The 26,795-nt window shown below is 46.3% G+C and overlaps 1 protein-coding gene across 1 annotated transcript in view; it reads right to left on the bottom strand.

Moving 5' to 3' along the window:
* Positions 1–26,795, bottom strand: part of LOC138736174 (CUB and sushi domain-containing protein 1-like) — a 2,349,200-nt gene that overhangs the window by 547,592 nt on the left and 1,774,813 nt on the right. Inside the window, exon 32 of the mRNA XM_069885244.1 lies at positions 13,221–13,337. Within this exon, the coding sequence (XP_069741345.1) occupies positions 13,221–13,337 (117 nt within the window). The remainder of the gene's footprint in view (positions 1–13,220; positions 13,338–26,795) is intronic.

Genomic DNA, 26,795 nt, shown 5'->3' with positions numbered 1-26,795 from the left:
ATTTGATACACAAGAACCAGTCTCAGACGCAATGTGAAAATGTCATTAAAGAGGAAGGGCAGGAAGCTGAGAATGAGGTGGAAGAATTAAAGAACAGCGTGGTGAATTCAAAAAAACAAACAAACTGCTATTATGAATGTGATACAGAGATCAGTGCATGAAGAGAAAGTACCGGAAGTCACACAATGTGTCTGAAGCAGGCAGAAGACCCTCCCAAGAGCTCGAAATATGTGCACTCGGATCTGAAAGAGGGAGGAAAATAGTGATGGAGAAACAGATTCACACAATTTAGCAGATGAAGCGGTCAGATCGGGTTATGATGATGGAACCTCCATCAGAATATAAACAAAATGAACTACCGTCAGCACCACAGCTACAACCAGAGAAGTGTGGGGGGGGGGGTGGGGGGCAGGGCAGAATATCAAAACCAGAACACAACCTAATACTACCCCCTGCAGGGGGTATTGACTAAGGGGTATTGCTTAAGATATTAGTACATATATGCCCAGGAATGATCGCAGGGAGTTGTTCCAGACAACTAATCACCAGAGAATCATACACAGTCTCGATGCTGCAGAGGAAAGAAAAGTGATGACAATCCATTTGCATCCGAGCATAGACTCAGCTTCGCCAGAAGTACCAAGATTCCGTCAAAGAATTAAATTCTGACTGTTACGTGCATTAACAGAGGGACTTGGTAGATGCACTGACCAAATGTTACCAGAGGAGAGGTGAACACCCTACTGCATTTGCATCCTGTCTCTGGGCAATGATCCAAGGAGTGTATGGCACAGCTTTAGATTGAGGCCATTTAGGACCAGACCCCCATAAATAGATGGTAAAGAACGTTGGTGTCTCTCAGCACTGACAAATCGAGAAAGGTGTTGGAAGAGTTTGATCACGGGTTCTTCGAAAAATGGTCAGAGCAGGGGAGAATGAGACCCTAAGACCAATTAAAGACTCTGGTGGAAGGGTGTTGCCTTTTGTAAGTCAGGCAGCTACCTGGAAAAACAAGAGCAAGGGATCTGTTCTGAAAGTCTCTCTGCCAGCCTATCAAGTAGTGGCAGAGGAAACAAAATGGTGCCAGGTATGGCGATAATTGAAGGTGGAAAATCCAAATGCTACAACTGTGGACAAGGTGGCTACTTTAAGAGAGAATGACGAAACCTGAGAAGAGCGAGCAGAGTAAGGAGGTTAGGGTTTGCATCTGGAGGGATCATATAGGTGGAGTCCCCAACATCCTGCGATGGAGAGACCAGCAGTCAGAGGATTGTTCCCTGAACTCCAATGACTGCGTCCATCCCCACCATGGTTGGTGTGTGACATATTAGGGTTGGAGGCCACCCTGTACTTTCCTTTAATGGGATACTGGAGGGTCCCAAACCACTGTCAACATCACTAATGCAAAGAAAGCAAGTTGGGAGATAAAAGGTGAAATTTTCCTTGGATTAACAGGACATTCACAATTGGGACGTGGGAGTGTAGCATTGGGACATTGGAACAGGAGACATTGTAATGGTGTTGGTTGAATTCCAGTATATATTAAAAGCCCTTCATCCTGAATTGAAACAACTGGCAAAAAATATCACAGAAAATAAATAGGTAAAAAATATACAAGTTTAAAATTGGCGTGCCTCCCTGTTCATTCATCAATTATGCAACAACGCAACCTCAAGCAACTGGAACATTTACTCAACTGGCATCTACCAATCCCCATTGGTGCAAAATAGCAAAGGATTTACTGTATTGGGGAGTGACTGCATGGTCAAAGCAGGAATTTGCTTCAACATGTTTAATTGTATCATTTGTCAAACACAAGAGTCTGCAGACATTGAAATAAAAACACAATGCTGGAGAAACTCAGCAGGTCAAACAGTGGACTTTAAATAATAAAGATATCCAATGTTTTGGGCTTAAGCCTTTCATCAAAGAATGAGCAAAATGTAGACAGGCGTCTGAACAAAATTATGGAGAGGTGGGGAGCATAGTCTCACAGGCAGGAGGGAACGAGGGAACACCAGCAAGCAAGGGGAGGGGATGGCTCTGTAAATGAGAGGGAAGGGGTGGAGAGCTGGAGGAAAGAATATAGTGGGATTGGGAAGAGAGGTAGAATGGGGAAATGACTAGCAGCGACAGAGGGAGACCGAGAGATCAAGAAAGGGGAAAGTATTTTCAGAGATAGACCAGGTCAAAGTGAAAGTTAGCATCAAATAGCATTTATGAGCTCATCACGGGTGCATGAGGCACCATTATCGACCCCACCAAAGAACATCAAGCCACCTTCTTTCATGCTATATCAAACCTCATCACCTCTTGTCATCTCCCTCCATCCAGCCAACCTTATTATTTCTCATCCTTGCACTGCCTGGTTCTACCTCCTACCCAAGATACACAATTATCCAAATAAACCTATTGTTTACATAAGTTCCTGCCCCACTGAACTGGTATTATCTTACCTTTTGTAGAGCTCGTCGAAAGAACCAAAGACTTGTTGATCCAAACCAATGCTTTTATTAGCAAAAGACCGGAGCTCTTCACAGGTGGCCGACCAGTCCGGAATGATCCGACCTGGTTAGGGACACAACCCTTTAAGGCCCAGACAATAGGTGTGGCTTAGCTCTCAGCCAATCGCTGTAAGCACAGTCTAGATACAGTAACTATATACACTATGTACATTGGTGATAGATCTGTACTATCACATTCACCCCTTCTTGGAGAACTGACCCTGGGAAAAAAATACAAAAACGAGGGAGAGAATGAAAGGAAGGGGTAGGTCAAGGACTGTAGTGGTCAGGGGGTCTGACTGTCCGGCGTGACCGCCGTGGTGCCGGGATTGGGGTCGCTGGAGTGGTGTCGCCAGCGGGTTCGTCGGGTGTGACTGCTCCGTCGCTCAATTCCCCAGTCGTGTTGTCGGCAGGGTGGCCCAGGTCATTGGGGTGCTGTTGGTCCTTCTGTTGCGGCACAGGGCCTGGAGAATAAAGAGTTGGGGAAGGTTGGGTTGGGGGGTTTGCTGGGTCTACCGCGTCCTGAGCTAGGTCCCGCACCGAAACAGTGTCCTCCCGCCCGTCTGGGATCTCAACGTAGGCGTAATGTGGGTTCGCGTGGAGTAGAGTCACTTGGTCGACCAAGGGGTCGTTCTTTGAGTGCCGGACGTGGCGTCGCAAAAGGACGGGGCCAGGGACGGTGAGCCACGCCGGAACAGTGGTTCCTGATTCGGATTTCCTCGGGAAAAGGAACATCCTTTTGTGGGGTGTGGCATTTGTTGCAGTACATAGGAGGGAGCGGATGGAGTGTAAGGCACTAGTGAGAACCTCCTGCCAGTGAGAGGTGGGGAGACCTTTAGCCCGGAGAGCCAGTGTAACCGCTCTCCATATGGTGGCATTCTCCCTCTCGACCTGGCCGTTACCGCGTGGGTTATAGCTCGTGGTCCTGCTTGAAGCAATACCACACTCCAGAAGGTACTGTCGCAGCTCTGCACTCATGAATGAGGACCCCTTATCACTGTGGATGGAATTGGGGTACCCGAAATGGCGAAAATACTGTGAAGGGCCTGTATCACTGAGGTGGCAGTGGTGTCTGGGCAGGCCACAGCGAATGGGAAGCGGGAGTACTCGTCGATGGCTGTAAAGATGTAGGTATTACGGTTGGTCGACGGTAGGGGCCCCTTAAAGTCTACGCTAAGACGCTCGAAGGGGCGGGTGGCTTTGATAACGTGGGAGTTATCCGGACGGAAGAAGTGGGGCTTGCATTCAGCGCACACCGAACAGGCTCGGGTCATGGAGCGGATCTCCTTGACTGTGTAGGGTAAGTTGCGCGCCTTGACAAAGTGAGCAAACCTAGTGACCCCTGGATGACAGAGCGCCTCATGGAGTTTCCGTAGTCTGTCCATCTGTATGCTGGCGCACGCCCCCCTGGAGAGCGCGTCAGACAGGTCGTTGAGCTTACCAGGCCGGTACAGGATGTCATAGTTGAAGATGGAGAGTTCGATTCTCCATCTGGCAATTTTGTCGTTTTTTATCTTACCACGCTGGGTGTTGCTGAATATGAAGGAGACCGCGCGTTGATCAGTCAACAGTGTAAAGCGCCTCCCAGCGAGGTAATGTCTCCAACGACGCACCGCTTCAACTATGGCCTGGGCCTCCTTCTCGATCGAGGAGTGTCTACTCTCTGGACACTGGAGGGTTCTGGAGAAGAAGGCTACAGGCCGACCGGCCTGGTTCAAGGTGGCTGCCAGGGCGAAGTCAGATGCATCGCTCTCGACTTGAAACGGGACAGACTCATCGATCGCGTGCAGCGTCGCAGCAGCGATGTTGGATTTGATTCGATCGAAAGCCGCTGTGGCTTCGGTCGAGAGGGGAAAGGAGGTGGTCTTGATAAGAGGACGCGCCTTGTCGGCGTAGTGTGGAACCCATTGGGCGTAATATGAGAAAAGGCCCAGGCAACGTTTGAGAGCTTTCTGGGTATGTGGGGGGGGGGAGGGGTAAGTCCATTAGGGGACGCATGCGGTCAGGATCTGGCATGACTATCCCGTTCTCCACCACACAACCTAGAATAGCGAGTCGTGTGGTCCGGAAGACACACTTGTCCAAATTGTAAGTCAGGTTCAGCCGACGGGCAGTTTGAAGAAATTTGTCTAGGTTGGCGTCGTGGTCCTGCATGTCGTGGACGCAGATGGTGATATTGTCCAGATACGGGAAGGTAGCGGTTAGCCCGTTCTGGTCCACCATCCAGTCCATTTCCCGCTGGAAGACCGCGACACCATTCGTGACCCCGAATGGTACCATGAGAAATTGATATAGCCGCCCATTCGCTTCAAAGGCCGTGAATGGTCGGTCCTCGCAGCGGATCGGGAGCTGGTGGTAGGCCGAACGTAGGTCAATAGTGGAGAAAATGCGGTATTGAGCAATCTGGTTCACCACATCCGTGATGCGTGGCAGGGGGTACTCATCCAGGAGCGTGAAGCGGTTAATGGTCTGGCTATAGTCGACCACCATCCGTAGTTTTTCCCCATTCATGACAACCACCACCTGGGCTCTCCAAGGGCTTGAACTGGGTTCGATGATGCCCTCATCCAGCAATCTACGCACCTCACTCCTAATGAATTGCCTGTTTTCGTAATTATATTGCCGACTTTTGGTGGCCACATCTTCCAGCCAGGGGTGAGGTTTGCGAAGAGTGCTAGCGGGGCAATCCGGAGTGCGGAAAGGCCGCAGGATTGGCCCCGGGGCACGGGGGCAGGTTGCTCTGGTGCTTCGGGGGTGGGGCGATGGCAGACTGAGAGGGGGGCGTGGGGTCCCCCAAAGTGTAGGGACACCGTTTGGAACTGACACTGGAAGTCTAATCCCAGCAACACTGGGGCGCACAATTGGGGAAGGACGAATAATTTGAAGTGGGTGACCATTACGCCCTGTACTTCCAGCGTGGCGATGCAATACCCCTTTATCCCAGTCGAGGCGACCTCGTCGCTAATGAGATCCTCTGGGTAGTGGGGATAATGTCAAGTCCCCAACGGAGAGCCAGATCTGGCTGGATAAAACTGTCAGTTGACCCAGAGTCAAATTAGCAATTGGTGTAGTGTCCATGCACTTTAATCAGTTCCATTGCACTGGTGAGGGGATGAGAGCATTGCTGGTTTAGTGTTATTGAAGCAGTTGACAGGGGAGTTTTGCGCGATGATGTCACGCAACGGGATGACGTCACGCAACGGGATGACGTCACGACACGGGATGACGTAGTCAACGCTCGAGGAGCAGGTTGGAGGACCTCCCGGAAGTGCTGTTGTGGCGGCATTGGCGGGTGAATGGTAAGTAGTGGGGTTTGTAGTTGCTTGCGATTGGCGGTGGGTAGGTCGTTGGTCATGGCGGTCGGGCCCTGGTGGTCGTCGGCGATGGACGCTAGGGTGAGTACCCGGTTGGCCCCGGGGGTGTTTGTGACGGCGGCAGCAGCGGCGGTAGCGTCGAGTGTTCCGTACGGGGGCGAGAGGCGGACCAACACCATGGTTCGGCGTCTCCGTGACGTCAGGCGTTGCCGTGTAGTGGAGCCCTCGCTCTCATTGGACGAGAGCTCTTGGGAAGAAGAGTTTGAATGGGATAGTGGCGATTGGGCTTCACACGAGGCACTGTGTTTGCTGGCGGCCATTTTAGACCCACAGACTGCAGCAAAGTGGCCGTTTTTAAGGCACTTCTGGCACTTGGCTTTTCTTGCTGGACACTGGGACCTGCTGTGCTTGTCCCTCCCGCAGAAATAACATTTCGGGTTCGCACGGGGCAGGGTAGCAGCAGCCGACAGGCCGTCAGTATCACGGGGGGTGGTAGGGTAGAAGGGCACTCTACTCACATCAGAACGAGGGGTCTAGTCCCTAGAGAGCTCGGTGGACTTTAAGGCTGCATCCTCCATTGTGATTGCAATCCGGGCCACGTCCTCTAGTTTTTCTACCCCTTGTTCGAGCAAGCGCAGCCTCACTTCATTCGATCGGAGCTCGGCCACATAGGCATCCCGGACGAGATCATTTGTGATCTCGGCAGCAGTTTTGTCCACACAGTTACAGTCCTTGCCCAATGCCTTTAGTACTTGTAAATATGCCCTGCTGGACTCGCCGGGCTGTTGCTTCCTCGACGCAAGCACGAGCCGGGCATGAACTCTGTTCACTGGGTGATCGTACAGTCCTTTCAGTACCTTTATGGCTGCGGTGTAAGTGGTCTCATCCTGGATGTTCTCGTAGACTCTCAAGGACACCATAGACAGCAATGCTGTTAGACGCTGGTTATCCTCCTCCACCTCAATGAGTTTCAGGAAGTTTTCAAAGTTCAGCAGCCAGAAGTTAAAGGCTTTGAAGGCTGTAGCTGACTGTGGGTCGATATCAAGTTTTTCTGGCCGAGTTAAACGCTCTATCCCTTTCAAAAAAAATTATTTTGCTCATAAAATTGTAGAGCTCGTCGAAAGAACCAAAGACTTGTTGATCCAAACCAAGGCTTTTATTAGCAAAAGACCGGAGCTCTTCACAGGTGGCCGACCAGTCCGGAATGATCCGACCTGGCTAGGGACACAACCATTTAAGGCCCAGACAATAGGTGTGGCTTAGCTCTCAGCCAATCGCTGTAAGCACAGTCTAGATACAGTAACTATATACACTATGTACATTGGTGATAGATCTGTACTATCACACCTTTGATTTTTTTTTTCTCCCCTGGTCCAATCTAGCCCTATCATCGACATCTGCAGCCCCTCACATACCTTCCAATTCCCTGAACTTTGTTGCCTCATTTTCACTATAGACGTCCAATCCCTTTGCACCTCCAGCACCCATACAGAAGTTCTCAAAACTCTTCATTTCTTTCTTGCCAAGCAACCAAACTAGGCCCCCTTCACCACCACCCTCTTCCATCTGGGAGAACTTGTTCTCACCCGTAATAACTTCTCCTTTGATTCATCCCACTTTCTCCAAATCAAAGGAGCAGTCATGGGACCCAGCTTTGGCTGCCTTTTTGACGGCTTTGAAGAGCAATCCACACAGCAAGCCTACACAGGCAAGGTCCTTCAACTCTTTCTCTGCTAAATTGATGACTACATCCCTGCTGCCTCGTGCACCCGTGATGAGCTCATCAACCTTTATTCAATTTGCTGCAAATTTTCAACCTGACCTCAAGTTCACTTGGTCCATCTCTCCCCTTTCTTGATCTCAAGACAAGCTTATTGTCATCTGATTGCACAAGTACAACCCGATGAAACAGTGTTCACCGGTCCTCGGTGCAATGCACACAGAGACACAACCAGACATAACACACATACAAACAATACACATGCAGGACAAGTATTTCATCTATACAAATAAATATTGTTCCATGAATACAAGAGTCTTGGCTGGTTCCTTTGGCTGTTCAGCGTTTTCTCTCTCTACATCCCAGGAGACCAGTTTCCTACAGACTTTTTTTTTTAAACAAGCCCACAACTACCTCAACCACACTTCTGCACACCAAGACCCCTGCAAGGATTCCATTCCTTTCTCTCAATTCCCCAGTCTCTATTGTATCTGTTCAGACTATGAGGTCTTCAATCCAGATCATCCAAAATGTCTTCCTTCTTCCAAAAATGTGGCTTCCCCTCTGTAACTATCAACTCAGGCCTTACCTGCATCTCCTCCATTTCCAGTTCATCTGCCCTGGTCCTCTCTGTCCCCAGACACAACAAAAACTGGATTCCTCTTGTCCTCACCTACCATCCCACCAGCCTCTACACCCTTTGTAATTTCCATCACCTGCAACATGATCCCACCACCAGACACATCTTCCCCCTCTCCTCTCTTCTTTGCCTTCTTAGGGACTGCTCGCTCCGTGACTCCCTCATCCCTTCCTCTTTATCACCCCCTTGGCATCTTCCCCTGGAGAGGATGATGTTGGTATCATAATTCAGAGTTAGGCACATCAAGAGATTCAAAGACCAGTAGCCTCCTCTAATAACTTACCTATTTCATTGTAAGAAAACCAGATGATGGTTGAAGACTGACAATAGTCTACTGGGAATTGAATAAAGTCACGCCTTTAACAACCCCAGCCATAGCAACTACAAACAGTGGTCAAACAACATGAAAGGGCAAAATCTTTATGGCTTTGGACCAAAGCATTTGATTTTGGACTATTTCACTGTAAAGAGAGGAACAATACAAGTATGTATGTGCCTTCCAAGAACAACCGTGTATGTGGACAACCTTTCCACAGGGATTCCATAATTCCCCATCTGTGCTTCTTCCACAATGGAGGGAAGGGTTAAAACAGTTCTCAAAATCTGCGCGTTTAGAGCAATATGTGGATGATTTACTTCTACAGTCTGAAACTAAGCAGGAACATTGTCAGATCTGAGCAGAATTGCCTCATTTATTACATGTACTGGGATTAAAAGTCTAAAAAAATAGCACAAATGATGAAGGAGAAGTTAGTTATTTAGGAATGGTCCCAACATCGGGAAAAAGAAAAATCGAAAAGCAAAGGATAGAGACAGATATGAAAGTACCGTTTCCCCCAAGATCACTGATGTTACCTGTGTTATTGTATAGGACCAGATCCAAGATAACATACTCCCTATACGTTCAGTAACAAGGTGTTAAAGAAATCGATCACTGATGCATTCCATGAAGTCCTCCTCAAGGTTGCCCCGACCAACCTGATTCAACCATTTTATGTGCACATTCAAGTCCCCGACCATAACTGCATCTCCATTCTTGCATGTTTCCAATATTTCTTGGTTTATTGCCTGTGCCACTGCAATGTTATAACTGGGGTGCCCTATAGCCCACTCCCACCAGATAGTGTTACCCTATCTGTAATCTCAACCCAAATGGATACAACATTTTGTTCCTTAGATCTTGTATCACCTCTAATTATTGCCCATAACTAAGAATGGTACCTCACCTCCCTTACCTTTCTGCCTGTCCTACTGTATTACCTGATATGTGATTCCTAGTCCTGCCCATCCTGCAATCATGTTTCTGTAATGGCTACAAAATCATACCACTTTGTATTGATTTGTAACACTCATTCTTGATCTTGTTTGAATACTACGGGCATTCAGATAAAGTGCCCTCACACTCAGTGAGCTTTTGAAATCTCATAACCTTTCCCTCTCTTGCACTTGACATTTATCCATTCTGCTCTTATTTTGCTCTCTTTTCATTATTGCTTTTACTTTACCCACACAATTCCCTTTAACTTTATTCATCCTTGTCCAATCTGTTGAACCACACCCAACTATTTAGTGTAAAGCCCTCTCCACAGTCCTAGTTATACAATTTGTCAGGTCCCATCATGGTTCTGATGGAGTCCATCCCCCTTGAACAACTCCTTTCTTCTCCAGTACTGGTGCAAATTTATCATGAATTGAAACCCACCACCCATACCAATCACTGAGCCACACATTTAACTCTCTAATCTTCTGAACCCTGTGCCAATCTGCACGTGGCTCAGGTACTAATGCAGAGATTATCACCTTTTTGGTTCAGTTTTTTAAAATTTTGTCTCTGGCTCCTCACATTCTCTCAACAGAGAGAATTCTCTCAACTCTCCTGGTTTTTTCCAATGTCGATTGTACTAACATGGACTATGACAACGCATCTTTCCCCTCCCACTGCAACTTCCTTTGCAGGTCAGATAATATGTCCTGAATCCAGGCAACACAGCAGATAAATATGTCAGGATTGATGCTCACATTTGGAGAATACCTGATGATAATAACTTTTCTCAAATGACCTTGAAATGAGAAAGAAAAGGAAATAAAAGACAAATTTATGTTATGAGGGGGGAGTGGATTGTTTGACATGCATAGACAAAGGGTTACATTGTCAATTTTTGCCTGTGAATAACCAGTTTTTCTTGCAAGGATGAACTTTGCCTCAACCAGTGGAAGACATGATAATGAAGAAAGCCTTACAATTCAATGCACAGAGGCTGATCGCTATCAGTGGTGGTACTCTGCTACCAAATTGCCACCGCATCTACATTTGATTGTAGACTTCTCACAGATTGTGGAAGAGACAAGTGAGATCATCCATCAATGAATCCAAAACTTCAAAGCAATTAAAATGCACGCTGATAAGGCAACCAGATCTTTTGAGTAAGTTTTGGAATTGAGGATCGAACGTTCAAATAGATTCATGGATGAGGATAATATTGCATTTTGTTATAATAATTTATCCACATTGATAGTTGCACTGCTTAATATATCAACTTAGAAGGTGCCAGAATATTATATTGTTATGAACCTTATTACTTTGTCTATGTCTGAGCGCGTGAGTGAGTGAGTGAGCGAGCGAGCGAGCGAGATACCCAAACCATTACAGTCCAGGCCAAAATCTAGAAAATTCCTTCAAAGTTCAGTCTTTCAAATTCAGTGTTGAAGTGCAGGCCTTTGAAATTTTATCCCTGAATTAATGTTGAACTGATGGGAAGACTGGAGTTGTGGCTGCTACAGACCCACAAATTTTCCTTGTGTTGCCTTTGAGAAAAAAAAGTCCATCCACATGACCTGTGGTCCTTTCGTCGGCGAGTCTCGAACTGAGCGGCCTCCACGAAGCTTCCAAGATCCTGGCACCGGTCTCTCCAAGTGACCTTCACTGTTAGTCACACTCAAAATGAAGCACTTTGCTTCCCAAAGAGACCCTCTTGGCACAGGTCAATCCACCCAAAAGGCCCAGTCATTCACAGAGCACGCATTGCCTTGAATTCCACAAGATTTGTTCAAATACTGTGATGTTATTTCTTAAATTATGTTATTTTTCCCAATGGAATACATTTATTCATTTCTATGTACCATTGCTGTATTCTCAGGCTCTCTTCTAATTTCCAGGTTGACATAATACATTTTTTTGCTACAGCTAAGGCTATCCTAATAAATCTTTTTCGTGCTCCATCCAAATCGAGTCCAAGTTCTTTACTTCTTATATTACTTAGAAGAAAGATTTCTGGATTTTTTGGTGTGTTTCTTTTTGTGATTTTATTTAATACCTGGTTTAGATCTTATTAGAAATTAGAAGATGACTCCATGGCTCACATGACTCCAGCAGTCAGAATGTCTTTGCAAATTTATCGAATTCTGGAACGGACTATGACAAACCTTCCCTCAGTTCTTCCAATGTATCAAATTGTCGCTGGGCTGTGACTTGTGTTTGTGTGAAATATTAAATATTGTTGTGACCATTCAGTCCCTCCTGTCTATGCTATCCCTTACATTGATAATCCTATTTTGCGAAAACGGGAGCTTGTTATATAGATGTTTTACTTAAACTGAAGGAACGATTGTCGGTATAATTGTTGATAAAGGGGGTGCATGAATGTTTTCTTCAGTAGAAAACAGTGAAATGCTTTTTTTGACAGTGCAAGTGTAACAGACCCCCTTGGGGATGCATAGCAATCTCAGGGATGGTCAACAGAATGAAAGGGTGATTCAGGGATAAATATCTTTGTATTGGGGAGAGTGGTAAAGAAATGTTGGACAAATGGAATTCAAAACAATGTACCGAAGTGAGCCAAGGACAGTGGAAGCAGAGAAACACAATATCTTTGCCTTTGCCATGTGCTTGAAGGAATGGAGGCGGACATTTTGTAAGACCGTTCTTTCAACCAGCATTTTGCAAAATGGTCAGACTTTGGGCCAGAAGGTGGCACATGCTCAGGCTGCCACGAGGATGATTAAACAAAACAATTGAGCCTTGTACCCTTAGGTCAGCACCGAGGAAATGTGATACAGTTATGGGTTGGTGACTTCCGGCCAACAAAATCAAACCAAGACACATGAGGTGATCAGTAGCAGTACAAGAAAGGAGGATCTGGGGGAAGGAGTGGAGATCAACCCAAGTGGTTTACCCAATGTCGGAAACCTGGAAATTTCATCGGGAGAAGAGCCTGGCCAGTGAGGACTCCAATTGCTGGTATTCCCTTCATTGTTTTGTGGGTGTGTGAACCGGTCCTTCGTTTTGTCTGTTGCAACCTGTATCGATCAAGGCACTTGTGAGATTAATACAGATTCTTTCTGTGCCAAACCAATCATTACTGAGGGGAGAAAAGCCAACAATTATACTTCCTGCAAGTATATTTTGAATTCTCTTTCATCCCTCTTACCGAACATGCAAAATAATTCAATTATTTTCTTCCTTCATTCTGCCTATTCTGGGCAGAGCAAAACTGCAAATAAATTTTAAGTTCTTACTTTTTCATTTCTCTTGGGACACTAACGTCTGGAGCATCACTTAAAATGCAGTCGTTTAACATAAAATACCATCATTTAACAAATTTGGCATTTGGATGCTCTCGAGCAGCCCTGTCTGGCTTCCGAATGCCGTCCTTCACTCCCTAAGTCTTTTCGATGAACAAGTAAACCTTGTTTGGGGGGAAGGGTTTGATTAATGGGGGTGGGTTATCCTTTCTTTTTATTTTCTTGTGAGATATTGTGTAAAAAAAGGGTTTGATCGAGAGGAGTACACACAATTTTCACATACATTATTTGAGTATTATTGGAGAAATACAAATGGTCTTTTTTTAATCTTTCAATCTTTGTATTGGATCAATGTGTGTGTGTTTTTTTAAAATTAAACTCGATAAAGATGTTTTAAAAAAGAAAATGCACTAATCAACTATCAAGTGCAATGTTGCTTGGAACTGATTCACTTTGAATGTCTGCAAGCAAAGTATTAATCACCAATTCAAATATCTAATCAATCAGCAACTTTAACTCACCAAATTCCTTGGGCACGGTGATGGAGTACAGACAGGTCTGACCACTTGAATAATTGCGAGGGTAATTCGGAGAAAGAACTACTCCTTGAGATCCAGTGTACTGTCCTCCACATGGAGCTGAAAAAGAAGAAATAAGCTCTCTGGGAGACTGGCAGAGGGCACACGATGTCACCGAGTGGAAATACGTCCCGCCTCCTCATGTGGTTAAGCAGCCGGAAAACTCTCACGTCTATGTCATTTGGATTGGTCCGTGGACAAGAATGGTTCAGAGGGATACGGGCCAAGTATCAGCAACAAGTACAAGAATGGGTTAGAAACTTGGTCAGCATGGATGAGTTGGGCCAAAGGGCCTGTTTCTCTCCTTGATGACTCGATAGCTTCAAGGCTACAACCCTTGTAACAGAACACATTTTCTCAACCATAGACCAATGGTCTATTATTTCTCCTCTGATCGGGGAACAGAGCTACATGTTGTTCCCATGAAGTCAAGACAACTATTAAAGAGGAAGTTTTAAAATGATGCACCTCTGGCATAACGATCCATCGAAACTGCTGTCTTTCAGGGGAGCTTGAATTTAATTCAGAGACATGTCACAGTAACAGGCCCTTCCAGCCCACGAACTTGTGTTGTCCAATTACACCCATGTCAAATTTACCTACTAATCCTGCACATCTTTGGAACGTGGGGGAATCTGGAGGAAACCCATACAGTCAGGGGGGAGAACGTACAAACACCTTACAGACTGCGGCAGATTCTAAACTGGATCGTTGGTGCTGTAATGGCATTGCCATCTGTCTTTGAGGCTTCACTAGTGGGCTCAGTTGGATCCAAAAGACCCAAGTCATTCATGCGGACAAGAACAAGGGCATCTCTCTTTTATCTGACAAATATTTAACACCAAGGACAAAGGTCATTTTCCCTGTTGCCGATTGTGACATCTTCCTCTCTCCAAATTGTTCCCATTGGTACTGAGCATCTTCCCAAGAGGAAGATACCAGAGCCAAGATCTCTGGTGATCGCAAGTCATCATGAGTAGAATGTCTGAAGGGACAGGGAATTTGGCATGAATAAAATGGCGGCGCTGTCACTGGTGTGGACCTGGGGTAGCGGAGAATCTGTGCTGGTCCGAAGGGTTCTAATTCCAGCAGCTCCATCAGGCATTAAGTGGCTTGTTGAAGGAGCCACAAGCCCAAGGTTGCGGAGCCTGTGCTCGTCAGCGAACACAAAGAATTACAGACTCTGGAGAGCAGCAGATCAGCGTAGGGCATCAGAAATGCGGAGAAGACCCCCTGTTGAGAAGGCGAAGCAGAATAGACAACCCTATGGAACGGTGACCATGGCAATGAGAGGGTCAGCAGCTGAGGGATCCTCACAAGGTGTGAGTGATGAAGTAGGAGCTGTGGTGACCAACTCATGGGAACCAGGTATTGGAGCTGGGATTCAGGAGGGTTCTTGAGGAAAGAAGGGCTTTGGGCGCAGAAGCCTTCCTGAGCATTTTGGAAGGGTTCCCCCCCCCCACCCCCACAGGCGCTCAAGTCAGCGCCAGATCATATAAAAACCTGTGCGGCTGCAGACGCTGGAGGGAAATACACGGACACTCGAAGGGGCAGTGGACGACACTCATGGAAACTCTTATAGCAGGAAAAACGTGATTTCACACAAACTTACGCTCTGTGCTATGACATGACAATTAAGGAATCTTGTACCTCACTCCGAGAATAGTCTGGATTTGGAACGATGAATTGGCAGCAGAAGCTATAGCTGCTACAAAGGCAAAACTTTCAAAGGACGTTTGGACCGAGAGGAGGCCGAGAAGGATAAGCAGCCCATGCAAGCAGATGAGACAGGCTTGGTTAGCTACTCCCACAAGTAAAGGCAGCTTAGAGTTCTGTTCAACATGCATTTCAGATGGTTTCAAATTGTTGTCAAATGTCAAAAGCAAGCGAGCTGCAATCAGAGATTACCTGCGAGGGGATGGAGAGATTTTAATCAGGCCAAGATTAAATCCAATGTGGTGTATTCGGATAAACAGACTGAATAAACACAGGTGATGTTAAAAAAGTCATCTGTGAGCTTGAAAATAATCTTCACCCACCAAATAAAACTCTTGAAATTAACAAAAAGGGCAAAGCAAAGCCCACCACCACAATGATTTTGTCAAATCAGGATGACAGGTGCAAGGCAGAATCAATTTCTCTGTTGGAAAACTGCACGTCTTGCAGCAAATGTACAGGGGCAAAAATGTAGTAAAACAAGAAAGTCTGGAGGTGCTACAATTGTAGTAAATGCACAAAATGACTGGAGAAACACAGCAGGTCCTGCAGTGTCCATTGGAGGCAAACAGGTTCCAGATTTATTGTCAGGCTACACACATCACATACAACCCTGAGATTCTATTCCCTGTGGGCGAGGCAGAATTCCCACTTATTAGTTTTGCAAGAAAAAACTGTGCACAATGTGCACATGGAAACAAATAGAGGGGGAAAAATCTAGCCCATGTTCTGGGCCTGAGCCCTATGTCAAGGTACGAGTTAAAAGCAGGCAGGCACCCGAATATTAAGGTGGGGGGGGGGAGGTAGAAAGTGGAGGAGCATAGACCAACAAACCATGGGCAGACATGGAAGGAAAAGAGGAGAGAGGAGTGAAGTGGTGTGGGGAGTTGTGCAGGGCGAGAACAGAGGGATAGAGAGAGAAGAAAGGGGAGGGGAGCTGGAGGAAAGGAGACGAAGATGGGAAAGAGGGAGATGGGGGACAGAGGGTTAACTGAAACCTGCGGAGTTGCCATTAATGCTGTCTGGTTGGAATACGAAGTGAAGTGTCTTGAAGTTGAGGGTGGTCTCAGTCCATGAGACCGTGGACCGACACATCAGCATGCGAATGGGGCAGGAAACAGAAAAAGAATTCTCATTTTCTACCCCTGCCCGCCTCCCCAGGTCACCATGGGCCTCTTGGCTCTTTGCCTGTGCACCCCCTCCTGCCCCTGCTTCCCTCCTCCCCCTGCCTTTTTGTTCAGGCACCTGCCTGCTTTTTGCTCATACCTTGATGAAGAGTGCAGGCCCCAAACATTGGTGATGCACCTTTGGCTCCAGTGGACGCTGTGAGACACGCTGAGATTCTCAAGCAATTTTGTGCATTTAATACAGAAAAGGTAATTATGCTTTCATAGACCATCAAAAAATGATCTTCTCAAATGTTTAATTATAGTCTCACACATTTTCAGTGTTTCCTTCATTTGTCCCAAAAGGTCTATTTTCATTTGGCCGCGCAATTAATTTGACATAATTAACGTGAGAGGCGATTCACTTTAACACCAGCTCTGTGGCCAAGAAAGCCCAGCAACACCTTTACTTCCTGCAAAGGCTGAGAAAAGTTCATCTCCCACCCTCCACCTTCATTCTACAGAGGATGTATCGAGAGCATCCTGTCTGGTTTGGAAGCTGTACCTCCTCAGAGCACAAGACCCTGCAGAGGATAGTGAAATCAGCAGAAAAGTTCATTGGGGGCTCTCTTCCTACCATGACGGACATCTACAACACTCGATGCAGGCGACAGGCAATGAACATTGTGAAGGACCCTACACATCCCTCATGTTAACTGTTCTCCCTTCAGCCATCTGGGAGGAGGTACCGCAGCACTTGGGCCCTTACATCCAGATTGGGCAATAGCTTTCTCCCCCAAGCCATCAGGCTCCTTAATTCCCAGAACAGATGTGGATAGGGTATCGTGGACTTTTACTGTATACATCTTAATATTTTAATGTATTTAACTTTCTATTCTAACTTATATCTATACAAATATACTCTATAGTCCTGGAGAAATGTCTTTAGCGTGTGATCAGGGTATGAACGATAAAGGGGACTTGACACGTAGGCCCTAATGATATGTGAAGCTCCAAGACAGAAATCTGCAGCACGCATTTAACTTATGAGTAGCGTCTGCTTTCTTCTTAAAGCTGTGCTTCCCGCTACAGCCACAGCTAAATGCCTGTCAGTGAGTGCGTTTAACCACTCTTTTTCTTTCTGAACTTTTTCACAGAATACGAATTTGCACTGCACGAAGGCAGAGAGGCAACAACAAAACAAAAATAGGGAAGTTAACTTCAGTGATATTGATTTAGGATTGAAAAGGAAACAACATATGCTAGTGCTCAATAATTGACCTCTGAAAAATAAAACCCTCTATTTAATTACAGTCAGGCCATTTGAACCCAAAACCCATATCCTCTAGCAGTAACAGCATTCATATCAACATCAAAATGTTTCTGTGCCAATATGTGTCCTGCTCGGTCCTTCACACAGCTCATCTTGGACTGTTCCTTTCCTGCACCTCTTTATCACCATCTCAGGGAATAAGCTAGCCACCATCCCCCATTCCATGCCTGCACAACACTTCGACCCTGGGTCCAAGAATTCCAATTGCTTCATCTCTGCTACATTTATTCTGTTGTTACAACTCACCACGATAGCACTTCCGAGAGATCTTACTTATCCTACAGTCAGCATAGTGGTTAGCACAACGCAGTTACAGCGCCAGCAATTGGAAATTGAATCCGGCGCTGTCTGTAGGGAGTTTGTTCATTCGCCCAGTGTTTACATTGGTTTTCTTTGGGGCCTGCCACCGTCAATTGGGTGGCACGGGGTTGTGGGTTGAAATGACTGTGATAGACTCTATCAATAACTCCAAAGCCGTCGAGTGAGGAACCATAGGCTTTATTGAACTTTAGACTTGTAGCTGTTCTGATTCCAAGTGCTTGACTAAGGACAGGGAGGGGGGGAGGTCAACCTTTATTCCAGGGTCGCAAGGGGAGGGGTTACCAGGGCATGAGTCACCAGAGGGGTTCTGGGCAGTTATATATCCCTATCACCACATTCACCCCCTCTTTTAAAACAAAAAACCCGCCGGGTTAAAAGTCCTAGAGGCTCAGCCAGACAGGTGGTCCCCTTTGCCTCTATGACTGGCGCAGTTCTGCTGGTGGTACGATGGTCAGCTCCATTGCCAGTCGTGTGTCCTGAGACTGGGGACGGAGGGCTGGCTCTGTCGGAAGTGGGGCTTGTTGTATGTGGGGGAATTCGTTGTGGTCGGAGCAGCTGGAGCAGGGTCTGGGGCTTATGGAGTGGTGGATAAGGGTGGGTTATTGATCTGCACTGAGTCCCTGACAGGGACAGTATGGGTGTAGGTAGGTCATGGGTTGAACAGGGTGGGGAATGGGCATGGGTCTCTGGCACGCACCAGGTTTCTGATGGGGACTGGGTCCTCGTGGCCGTCCGGGTACAGCACATAGGCATACGGAGGGATGGCATGCAGGAATTGCACCTCTTCGACCAACAGGTCGGACTTGTAACTCCTCACATATTTTGGCAGCAGGACGGGTCCTGGGGATGAGAACCAGTGTGGTTCCAGTCGCCGACTTCCTGGGGAAGGAAAACATGTGTTCATGTGCAGTTGAGTTGGTAGTGGTGCATAGCAGAGATCGGATGGCAGGGAGTACTTCCAGCAGGACTTCCTGCCAGTGGGACACTGCCAGGCCTTTGGATTTAAGAGCCAGGAGGACAGCTTTCCAAATTGTGATGTTTTCTCTCTCGACCTGGCTGTTCCCCCTGGGGGTTGTAACTTTGTAACTGGTCATCCTACTAGTGGCTTTGCCTCTAGCCAACAGGTACAGCTGCAGTTCATCACTCATAAAAGAGGACCCCTGATCACTGTGGATGTAATTCAGATACCCAAAAAGGATATATATGCTGTGGTGTGCCTTCATGATGGTGGCTGAAGTCATGTCGGGGCAGGGGATAGCAAAAGGGGAACCTGGAGTACTCGTCAATGTCATTCAGGAAATGTACGTTCCTGCTGGATGAGGGCAGGGGCCTCTTGAAATTGATGCATTCAAAGGGGATGTGTGGCCTTTATAAGGTGCGATTTGTCGAGCCAGAAGAACTATAGTTTGTATTCTGCACTGACCTGACATCCTCAATGGAGAAGGGAAGATTCCGGGCTTTGGCAGTGCAACAATCTCATGACTCCAGGGTGGCAAAGGTTGACATGGAGGGACTGGAGGAAGCCAAGATGTACGCTGGTTCACGTCCCCTGGGATAGGGCATCTAGGGGGTTGTTGAACTTGCCCAGATGATATAGGATGTCATAGTTATAGGTGGTGAGCACGATTCTCCACCTCAGGATTTTGTAATTTTTGATCTTACCCTGCTATTTGGTATTGAACATGAACGCAAGCTTCTTCACACACCAGTGGCGTATTGCCTCAACAATGGCCTGCACCTCCTTCTCAACAGAGCAGTGCCATAAATCGGGACAGTGAATTGTACGGGAAAAAATGGCTACTGGCCTGCCTGGTTGAGAGTGGTGGCCAGTGCAATGTTTCCACTGAAATGGGATGGATTTAACCACACTATGCATCCTGGCTTTGGCGATGTCTCCTTTGATGTGGGTGAAGGCTGCCTGGGCTTCTGCCGATGAGGGGAAGGTTGTGGATCTTGCCAGGGGTAGGATTTATCAGCATAGTTGGGCACCCATTGGCGTAATAGGAAAATAAGCCCAGGCACCTTTTTAGCACCTTAAGATTTGTGCAGGATCGGGAATTCCATGAGGGGGGCATGCTGTCAGCATCGGGGGCAATGACATCATGTGCCACGATCCATCCAAGGAAGGTCAGGCCAGTTGTGCTAAACAGATACTTGTTGCCATTGTAGGTCAGATTGGCGGTGTGGAGGAATTTGGCAAGGTTCACATCGTATTCCTGCTGGTTGTGGCCACAGATACTGACATTATCTAGGTAGGGGAACATGGCTGTCAGTTTGTGCTTGTCCACCATCCGATCCATTCCCCTCTGAAAATCGGAGACACCATTGGTGACTCTAAAGGGTACCCGGAGGAAGGGGTAGAGCCTGCCATCCACTTCGAACGCAGTATACTGGCAGTCTCCTGGTCAAAGGTGGTATGCCGACTTTAGGTTAATGATGGAGAACACCCTATGCTGTGTAATCTTATTGACCATGTTAGCGATCCAGGGAAGGGGTTAAGCATCCAACTGCATGAAGCTGTTGATTGTTTGGCTATAGTCGATCACCATATGGGGTTTACTTCTGCCCCTGACCACCATGACTTGGGCTCTTCAAAAGGCTGGAGTTGTGCACTCTGGCCCCCTCCGCTGGGAAACACTGCACCTCAGTCTTTATGAATGCCCTGACCTTAGCGCTGTAGTGTCTGCTCTTTGTTGCTATGGACTTACAGTCCAGGGTCAGGTTCTGAAACAGCGATGGTGGGGGTATGTGGAGGGTAGAGAGACCTTAGGTGGGGGCTAGCTGCAGGGGGTCCGTGAGATGGGGGGGTGTATACAGTGATGGGTGGTTGGTGCCCGCCCCAAACCCCATTGTGACACTCCTGAACTGGATTTGGAAGTCTAGCCCCAGATGGATCGGTGCACAGAGCTGAGGCATTAACAGTAAATTGAAATTGCAGGGTCTAAAATTAAATAAAAAAACAATCCTGGTCCGTATTTATCCCTTTCTCATTGTGGACAGAACCTTTCATCGCATTTTATCTATTTCTTCTGCCTTTGCTTTCACCCTCCCTGCTCCTGGGGAGAGCAAGGTTAGAATTGCTGGGGTTTGCACCTTTTCCCCCACCAGTCTCCACATTCAATAGGTCAGCATTCACAATTCTACCAGCTCAATCAAGATTCCACTGCAGACACATCTGCCCCACTCTTTCTAAGGGCATCTTTGTGAGAGAAGACTGATCCAGTGGAGAGAGAATCTCCAACTTAGTGCCTTCCCTTATCCTCTTTTTTCCCCCACAACTCCATGGACCCACAAGGTGAGGCAGAGATTCACTTCCACTTCTGCAGGAAGAGCATTCAGTGTTCGCGAAGATACCAGGACCAACTTGACCGGATACAATTATCTCAGAGACTAGCAAGGAAGGATATGCTTCTGTCCCATGAGAACAATTAACAGTTTCAGATATCCCAAGTTCTCCCATTGGAAATCTACTAGAAATAGTTTCGGATAAATTATTTGGACACACAAATTTTGGACAGTTAATGTATTCAGTCCTCTTTAATATGATATTAGACTGTGAAATGCAGAAAGACAGGAACTGTTTAGTCAAATTGTAAGGCCATAAATTTTTAGAAATGGACTCAATTTTTGTGATATTTCAACCAAACCATTACATAATTTTCGCTGTATCATAAAAGTTAGGATTGTGCTTCTTTGTTACTTCTTGCATCACAGAGCCGCAGGAAAGTAGTTTCCAGCGAAAAGGAGATGAACCACGTGTTTTATATCATTCTTGGCCTGCACTGGGCCATAATTAGCCTCAGAAAAACTGTAATGTTTATCACGGCATCCTAAGCCCCAATAATACGCATCTTGAAATTCAGAACATGTACTGTGAATGGGAAATAGTCTCATAACAGACATTATTTACTGATGTTTCATATCCAAAACACACTTCTAATGATGAAATTTATGGTCTGCCATGACACTTAATATCTGATGAGCTCTGACGCTCAGCAGGTCAGACAGAGCCTTAGTGAGAGATAACTCAATAGTTAGTGCGGCAGGCAGGAGCTTCTGTGGCCTCAAGCAAGACACTGGGGCTGTATGTTGTCTCCCAGGGACCAGGATGCCTCTAGCAGGAACAAAACAATCTCATGGGGGAGGGGGAGCTGTCAGCATGGTGTCCAGCGAAGCGAATGCAGGGAGCAAGGAGAGTGTCTGAAAGTAATATCTGGATTCCTCCCAGTGCCCATGTGCTCGAGGTTAAGAACAGAAAGATAGGCCAGAAAAATATGTGGCTGAGGAGCTGTGCAAGGATTCACTGTGCAAGGGACCACTTCTGGGGCACAGTTGATCTCTTGAAGTTGCACCTGAACTGGAGGAGGGTCATTATCGTGGCAGTGAGACATTGAAGTGCTACACAGGAGAGTTTAAACTCGATCGGCAGGGAAGTGGAACCAAGAGAAGCAGCAGGTGAGAAAATGGGCGCAAATGCAGTCATCAAAAGAACAACTCCAGTGGACAGGGCAGGCACGAGCATAGCAAAGAGAGAGGAGGAAGGACCAGTGGTTTCATTCACACTTAATTCAATGCACGAGGCTCCACAGGCAAGGTGGATGAACTCAATACATGGATTAGAACTTAGAACAATACAGCACAGGACAGGTCCTTTAGCCCTCGATGTTGTGAGGACACATATATCCCTCCCTACCCCATAATCCTCTATTTTCCTTTTATTTACTTGTCTGTCTAAGAGTTTCTTAAATGCCCCCAATGTTTCCGCCTCCACCAGCACCTCTAGCAAGGCAACCAGGCACCTGAATCTCTTTGTGTAAAAAAAAAATTTACCCCTGATGTCTCTCCTAAATGTCCCTCCCTTCACTTTGTCCTCAGGTGTTTGCTGATGCTGCCCTGGGAAACAGGCACTGGCTCACCACCCTATCTATGCCTCTCAATCTTGTAGACCTCTATCAATTCTCCTCTCATCCTTCTCTGCTCCAAAGTGATTGCCTTGGAAGAATGGGATATTCCAGTCAGAATGGAAACATGGCTCGAGAGAATGACAAGACTGGCAGTGCAATGTCTCAGGGTCCTGAATCTTCAGACATAGTCGGAGCACAGGGAAAAAAGGAGTGGGGGCTGCCATTTGGGTGGGAGAAGCTACAACAACATTGATGACATTCTTGGGTGATCACCCAGTGAGGCTACATGGATAGAACCAAGAAGGGAGTTATCACTTAGATGAGACTGTAATACAGCCCAACACCTTTCCCCATCTCACCCAAACATAGTCAATGAGAACTGGAGGAGAAGATGGGCGGGGAGATCTGAGATTTCTGTAACAGTATACTGGGTGAGTTTTACTTCTCAAATACTGACTGGGCCACTCATGGATGAAGAGCTGGGCATGGGTGGTGGGGGGGGGGGGTGGGCGGTGGTGGTGGTAGAGTTAATTCTCTCCAAGAAAGGTTCCTAAATCAATATCATGAAGGTATCAGAGGGAACACAACAGGGCAGTTTACAGTGGGGATTCCAATCACTTTAATATTGTCAAATGGAGAATGATAAGGCTTTCTGGGAGAAGACAGGCAGAGGCAATGGATAATTGTCTCACTGAATGGAGGCCGGTGTGCCTCAGGGATCAGTGCTGGGTCCATTGTTGTTTGGTCATCTATATCAATGATCTGGACCATAATATGGTAAATAGGCTGAACAAGTTTGCAGATGATGCAAAGATTGGAGGTGTACTGCAAGGAAGGCTTCCAAAACTTGCAAAGGGAGCTGGACCCGCTGGAAAAAAAATTGAGCTGCAGAATGGTAGATGGAATTTAATGCAGACAAGATGGATTTTGGAAGGAAGCACCAAGGTAGGACATACATGATAAATGGTGGGGCACAGAGGAGTGCAGTAGAATCAGAATCCAGGATTTATTGTTATGAACAAGTCATGAAATTCGGTGTTTTGTGGCAGCATCACAGGGCAAACATATATATTATAACCATATTACGACATTACAATAAAAATTTAAAATAATAGTGCAAAACTAAAAAGTCTTTGGTTCATTGATTATTCAGGAATCTGATGGCAGTGGGGAAGAAGCTGTCCTTGTGCCACTGAGTGCTCATCTTTGGGCTTCTGTACCTTTTCCCCGATGGCAGCAGAGTGAAGAGGGCATGGCCTGGGTGATGGGGGCCTTTGAAGATGGAGGCTGCTTTTCTAAGACACCACCTCATGTCGATGTCCTCGATGGAGTGATGTCTGGTGCCTGTGACGTCGCAGGCTGAGTTAACAACCTCTGGAGTTTATTCTTGTCCTGAGAGTTGATGCCTCCATACCAGGCAGTGATGCAACCAGCCAGAATGCTCTCCACGGTCCCCCTGTAGAAGTTTGAGAGTCTTCGGGGAAAAACCAAATCTCCTCAAGCACCTTACAAAGTATAGCCACTGGTGGGTCTTCATGATTGCATCAACATGGAGGCTCTAGGACAGATACTTGGAGATGTTGATACCCAAGAATTTGAAGTTCTTGGCCCTCTCCACTACTCAGTCCTCGTTGAGGACTGGGTCGTGTTCCCCTGACTCCCTCCTTAAGCCCACAATCATCTCCTTGTGCAGAGGGATTTGAGAATACAGATACACAATTCCCTTTGTATTGATTTGTAACACAGTGGCATCACTGATGAATAGGGTCATAGAGAGTTTTTGGCACACTGGCCTTCATAAATCAAAGTATTGAGCACAGGAGTAAAAATATTATGGTGAAGATGTACAAGGCATTGGTGAGGCCAAATTTGAAGTATGGTGTTCAAGTTTGGTCACATAATGAGGGGAAAGATATCAATAAGTTTAAATGAGACCAAAGGCGATTTACAAAGGATGGTTCTTGGACTGAAAGAACTGAGTGACAGGGAAAGATTGAACAGTTTAGGACTTTATTCCCTGGAACACAAAAAATGAAGGGAGATTTGAGAGAGGTATGCAAAACTATGATTGTGTAGAGCTGGAGTAAATACAAGCACTTTGCTCATTGAGGTTAGAAGAGATTTAAAAAAAAACGTCATTGGTTAAGGGTGGAATGTGAAAATTTAAAGGGAATGTTAGGGAAAATTCTTCATGTAGAGAGTGGTGAGAATATGGAATGAATTGCGAGCTGAATACAAGCTCAATTTTGAGATTTAAGAAAAATTTTGGAGAGATCCATGGATGGGAGGGGTATGGAGGGATATGGTCTGGGTACAGGTTAGTGGCGCTGGACAGAACAATAGTTTGGCATCGACTGGAATATCCAAAGAGCTGTTTGGGTGCTGTCACGTTCCATGACTGGTCCACAAGTTAAAGTCCTAAATTGGGGAAAAGCTCATTATGGAGTCACAAGGCCAGAAACACGCAGAGGTTGCTTGGAAAAAAAAAGATATTTTGCTTGTCAGGGAGAGATGGAGAGAGGAAAGTTTTTAAAAGGAAGAGCAATTTCCAGTATGGGTGAAGGGCAAGGCTGCCAAGCTTCAGGAACTTAAATGAAAGATCGAGGTGCTGGTCACACATCAGATGCTAGTCTGGAGGATGAGGGATCATGCGCCTGTCTGCATTGATAGGACACAGTTGGAGAGGGTCAGATCTTCTAAAGTCCTGCAGGCCCAGATTTCAGAAGACCGATTCAGGAACCAGAACATCGACACCTCTACTATCTAAGCTGTCTGTGGAGATTTGACATGTCGTCAGACACTCTATCAAACTTCTGCAGGTGCACTGTGGAAAGTATACTGACAGGTTGCATCACAGCCTGGTGAGAAAAGTCGAATGCCCAGGAAAGTAGAAGGCTGCAGTCGGTAACAAACATAGCCAGGTCCATCAAAGGCTCTGCCCTCCCGACCACTGCAGACATCTACAGCATTTGAGGTACTGCCTCAAGACCACAGCGATAATCATAAAGGACCCTCCAGCACCCCAGTCACAACCTCTTTTCACTTCCTCATTTAGGCAAAAGGTACAGAAGATCTGAAGACCAGCACCACCAATTTCAAGACCTGTTTCTTTCCAACAGCTAGCAGCGACTTGAAGCAAAGATTTTGATGCAGACTTAATGATATGAAAATAAACTTACATTACTGTGTAGCAGTTAGCACAATGCTATTAGAGCACCAGCGACCCATGTACAAATTGGGTGTGCTCTACAAGGAGTTTGTACGTTCTCCACGTGACTGCGAGGATCTCCTCCAGGTGCTCCACTTCATTTAGTTAATAGTGATAAGTTAAAGTGTGATTCTGTTTTCATGTTTAAAGATAATTAAAAGCAACTTTTATTTAAGTAACCATTTGTCTTAGTGAATATCTATTGTTGCTGGGTTTTGGGGTCCTCTGGGCTCCCAACACATCTAATATGACCAATTAACTGACTAACCCAAGGTCAAAGTTCAGATTTATTGATCAAAGTATATTTATGACATCACATACAACCCTGAGATTCTTATTCCTGCAGGCCACACACCAATTTCTACCTATCATTGGTACACAAAACTGTACTCAAGGAAAGACACATGTACAAAAAAGAAATATAAACAAACATTTCAGCAAATTAATGGGCAATTCACAAAATAAATATTCAATAATAAATAATATGGAAAGTAAGAGTTATTAAATTAATCTCTGATTGTGTTTGTTATTGTGGAGTCAAATGGTGGAGGGTTACCGATTATTCCTACACTAGGGGTACAAGTCTTGTGGCACCTATACCCCTTTCCTGATGGCAGCAACAAGAACAGAGCATATCCCCGGTGGTGAGGATCCTCGAGGATTGCTGCTGCTCTCGTGTTTCAAGTAGATTTTCCCGATGGTGGGGAGAGTTTTGACTCTGATCTACTGGGCTATGTGCACGTCATTTTGCAGGGGTTTCTGCTCAAAGGTATCAGTGTCCCTGTAGCAGGCTGTGATGTAGCCAGACAAGACACATTCCACGACACATCTGTAGAAGTTTGCCAAGGGTTTTGATGTCATACCAAACCTCCACAAATTCCTGTGAAAATAAAAGCACTGACATGCTTTCTTCATGAGGACGTTTGTGAG

Source organism: Narcine bancroftii, chromosome 6, assembly GCF_036971445.1.
Source record: "Narcine bancroftii isolate sNarBan1 chromosome 6, sNarBan1.hap1, whole genome shotgun sequence".
Classification (NCBI taxonomy): domain Eukaryota; kingdom Metazoa; phylum Chordata; class Chondrichthyes; order Torpediniformes; family Narcinidae; genus Narcine; species Narcine bancroftii.
Note: the sequence above shows the minus strand (reverse complement) of the source record. Positions and strands in the feature narration are given on the sequence as shown.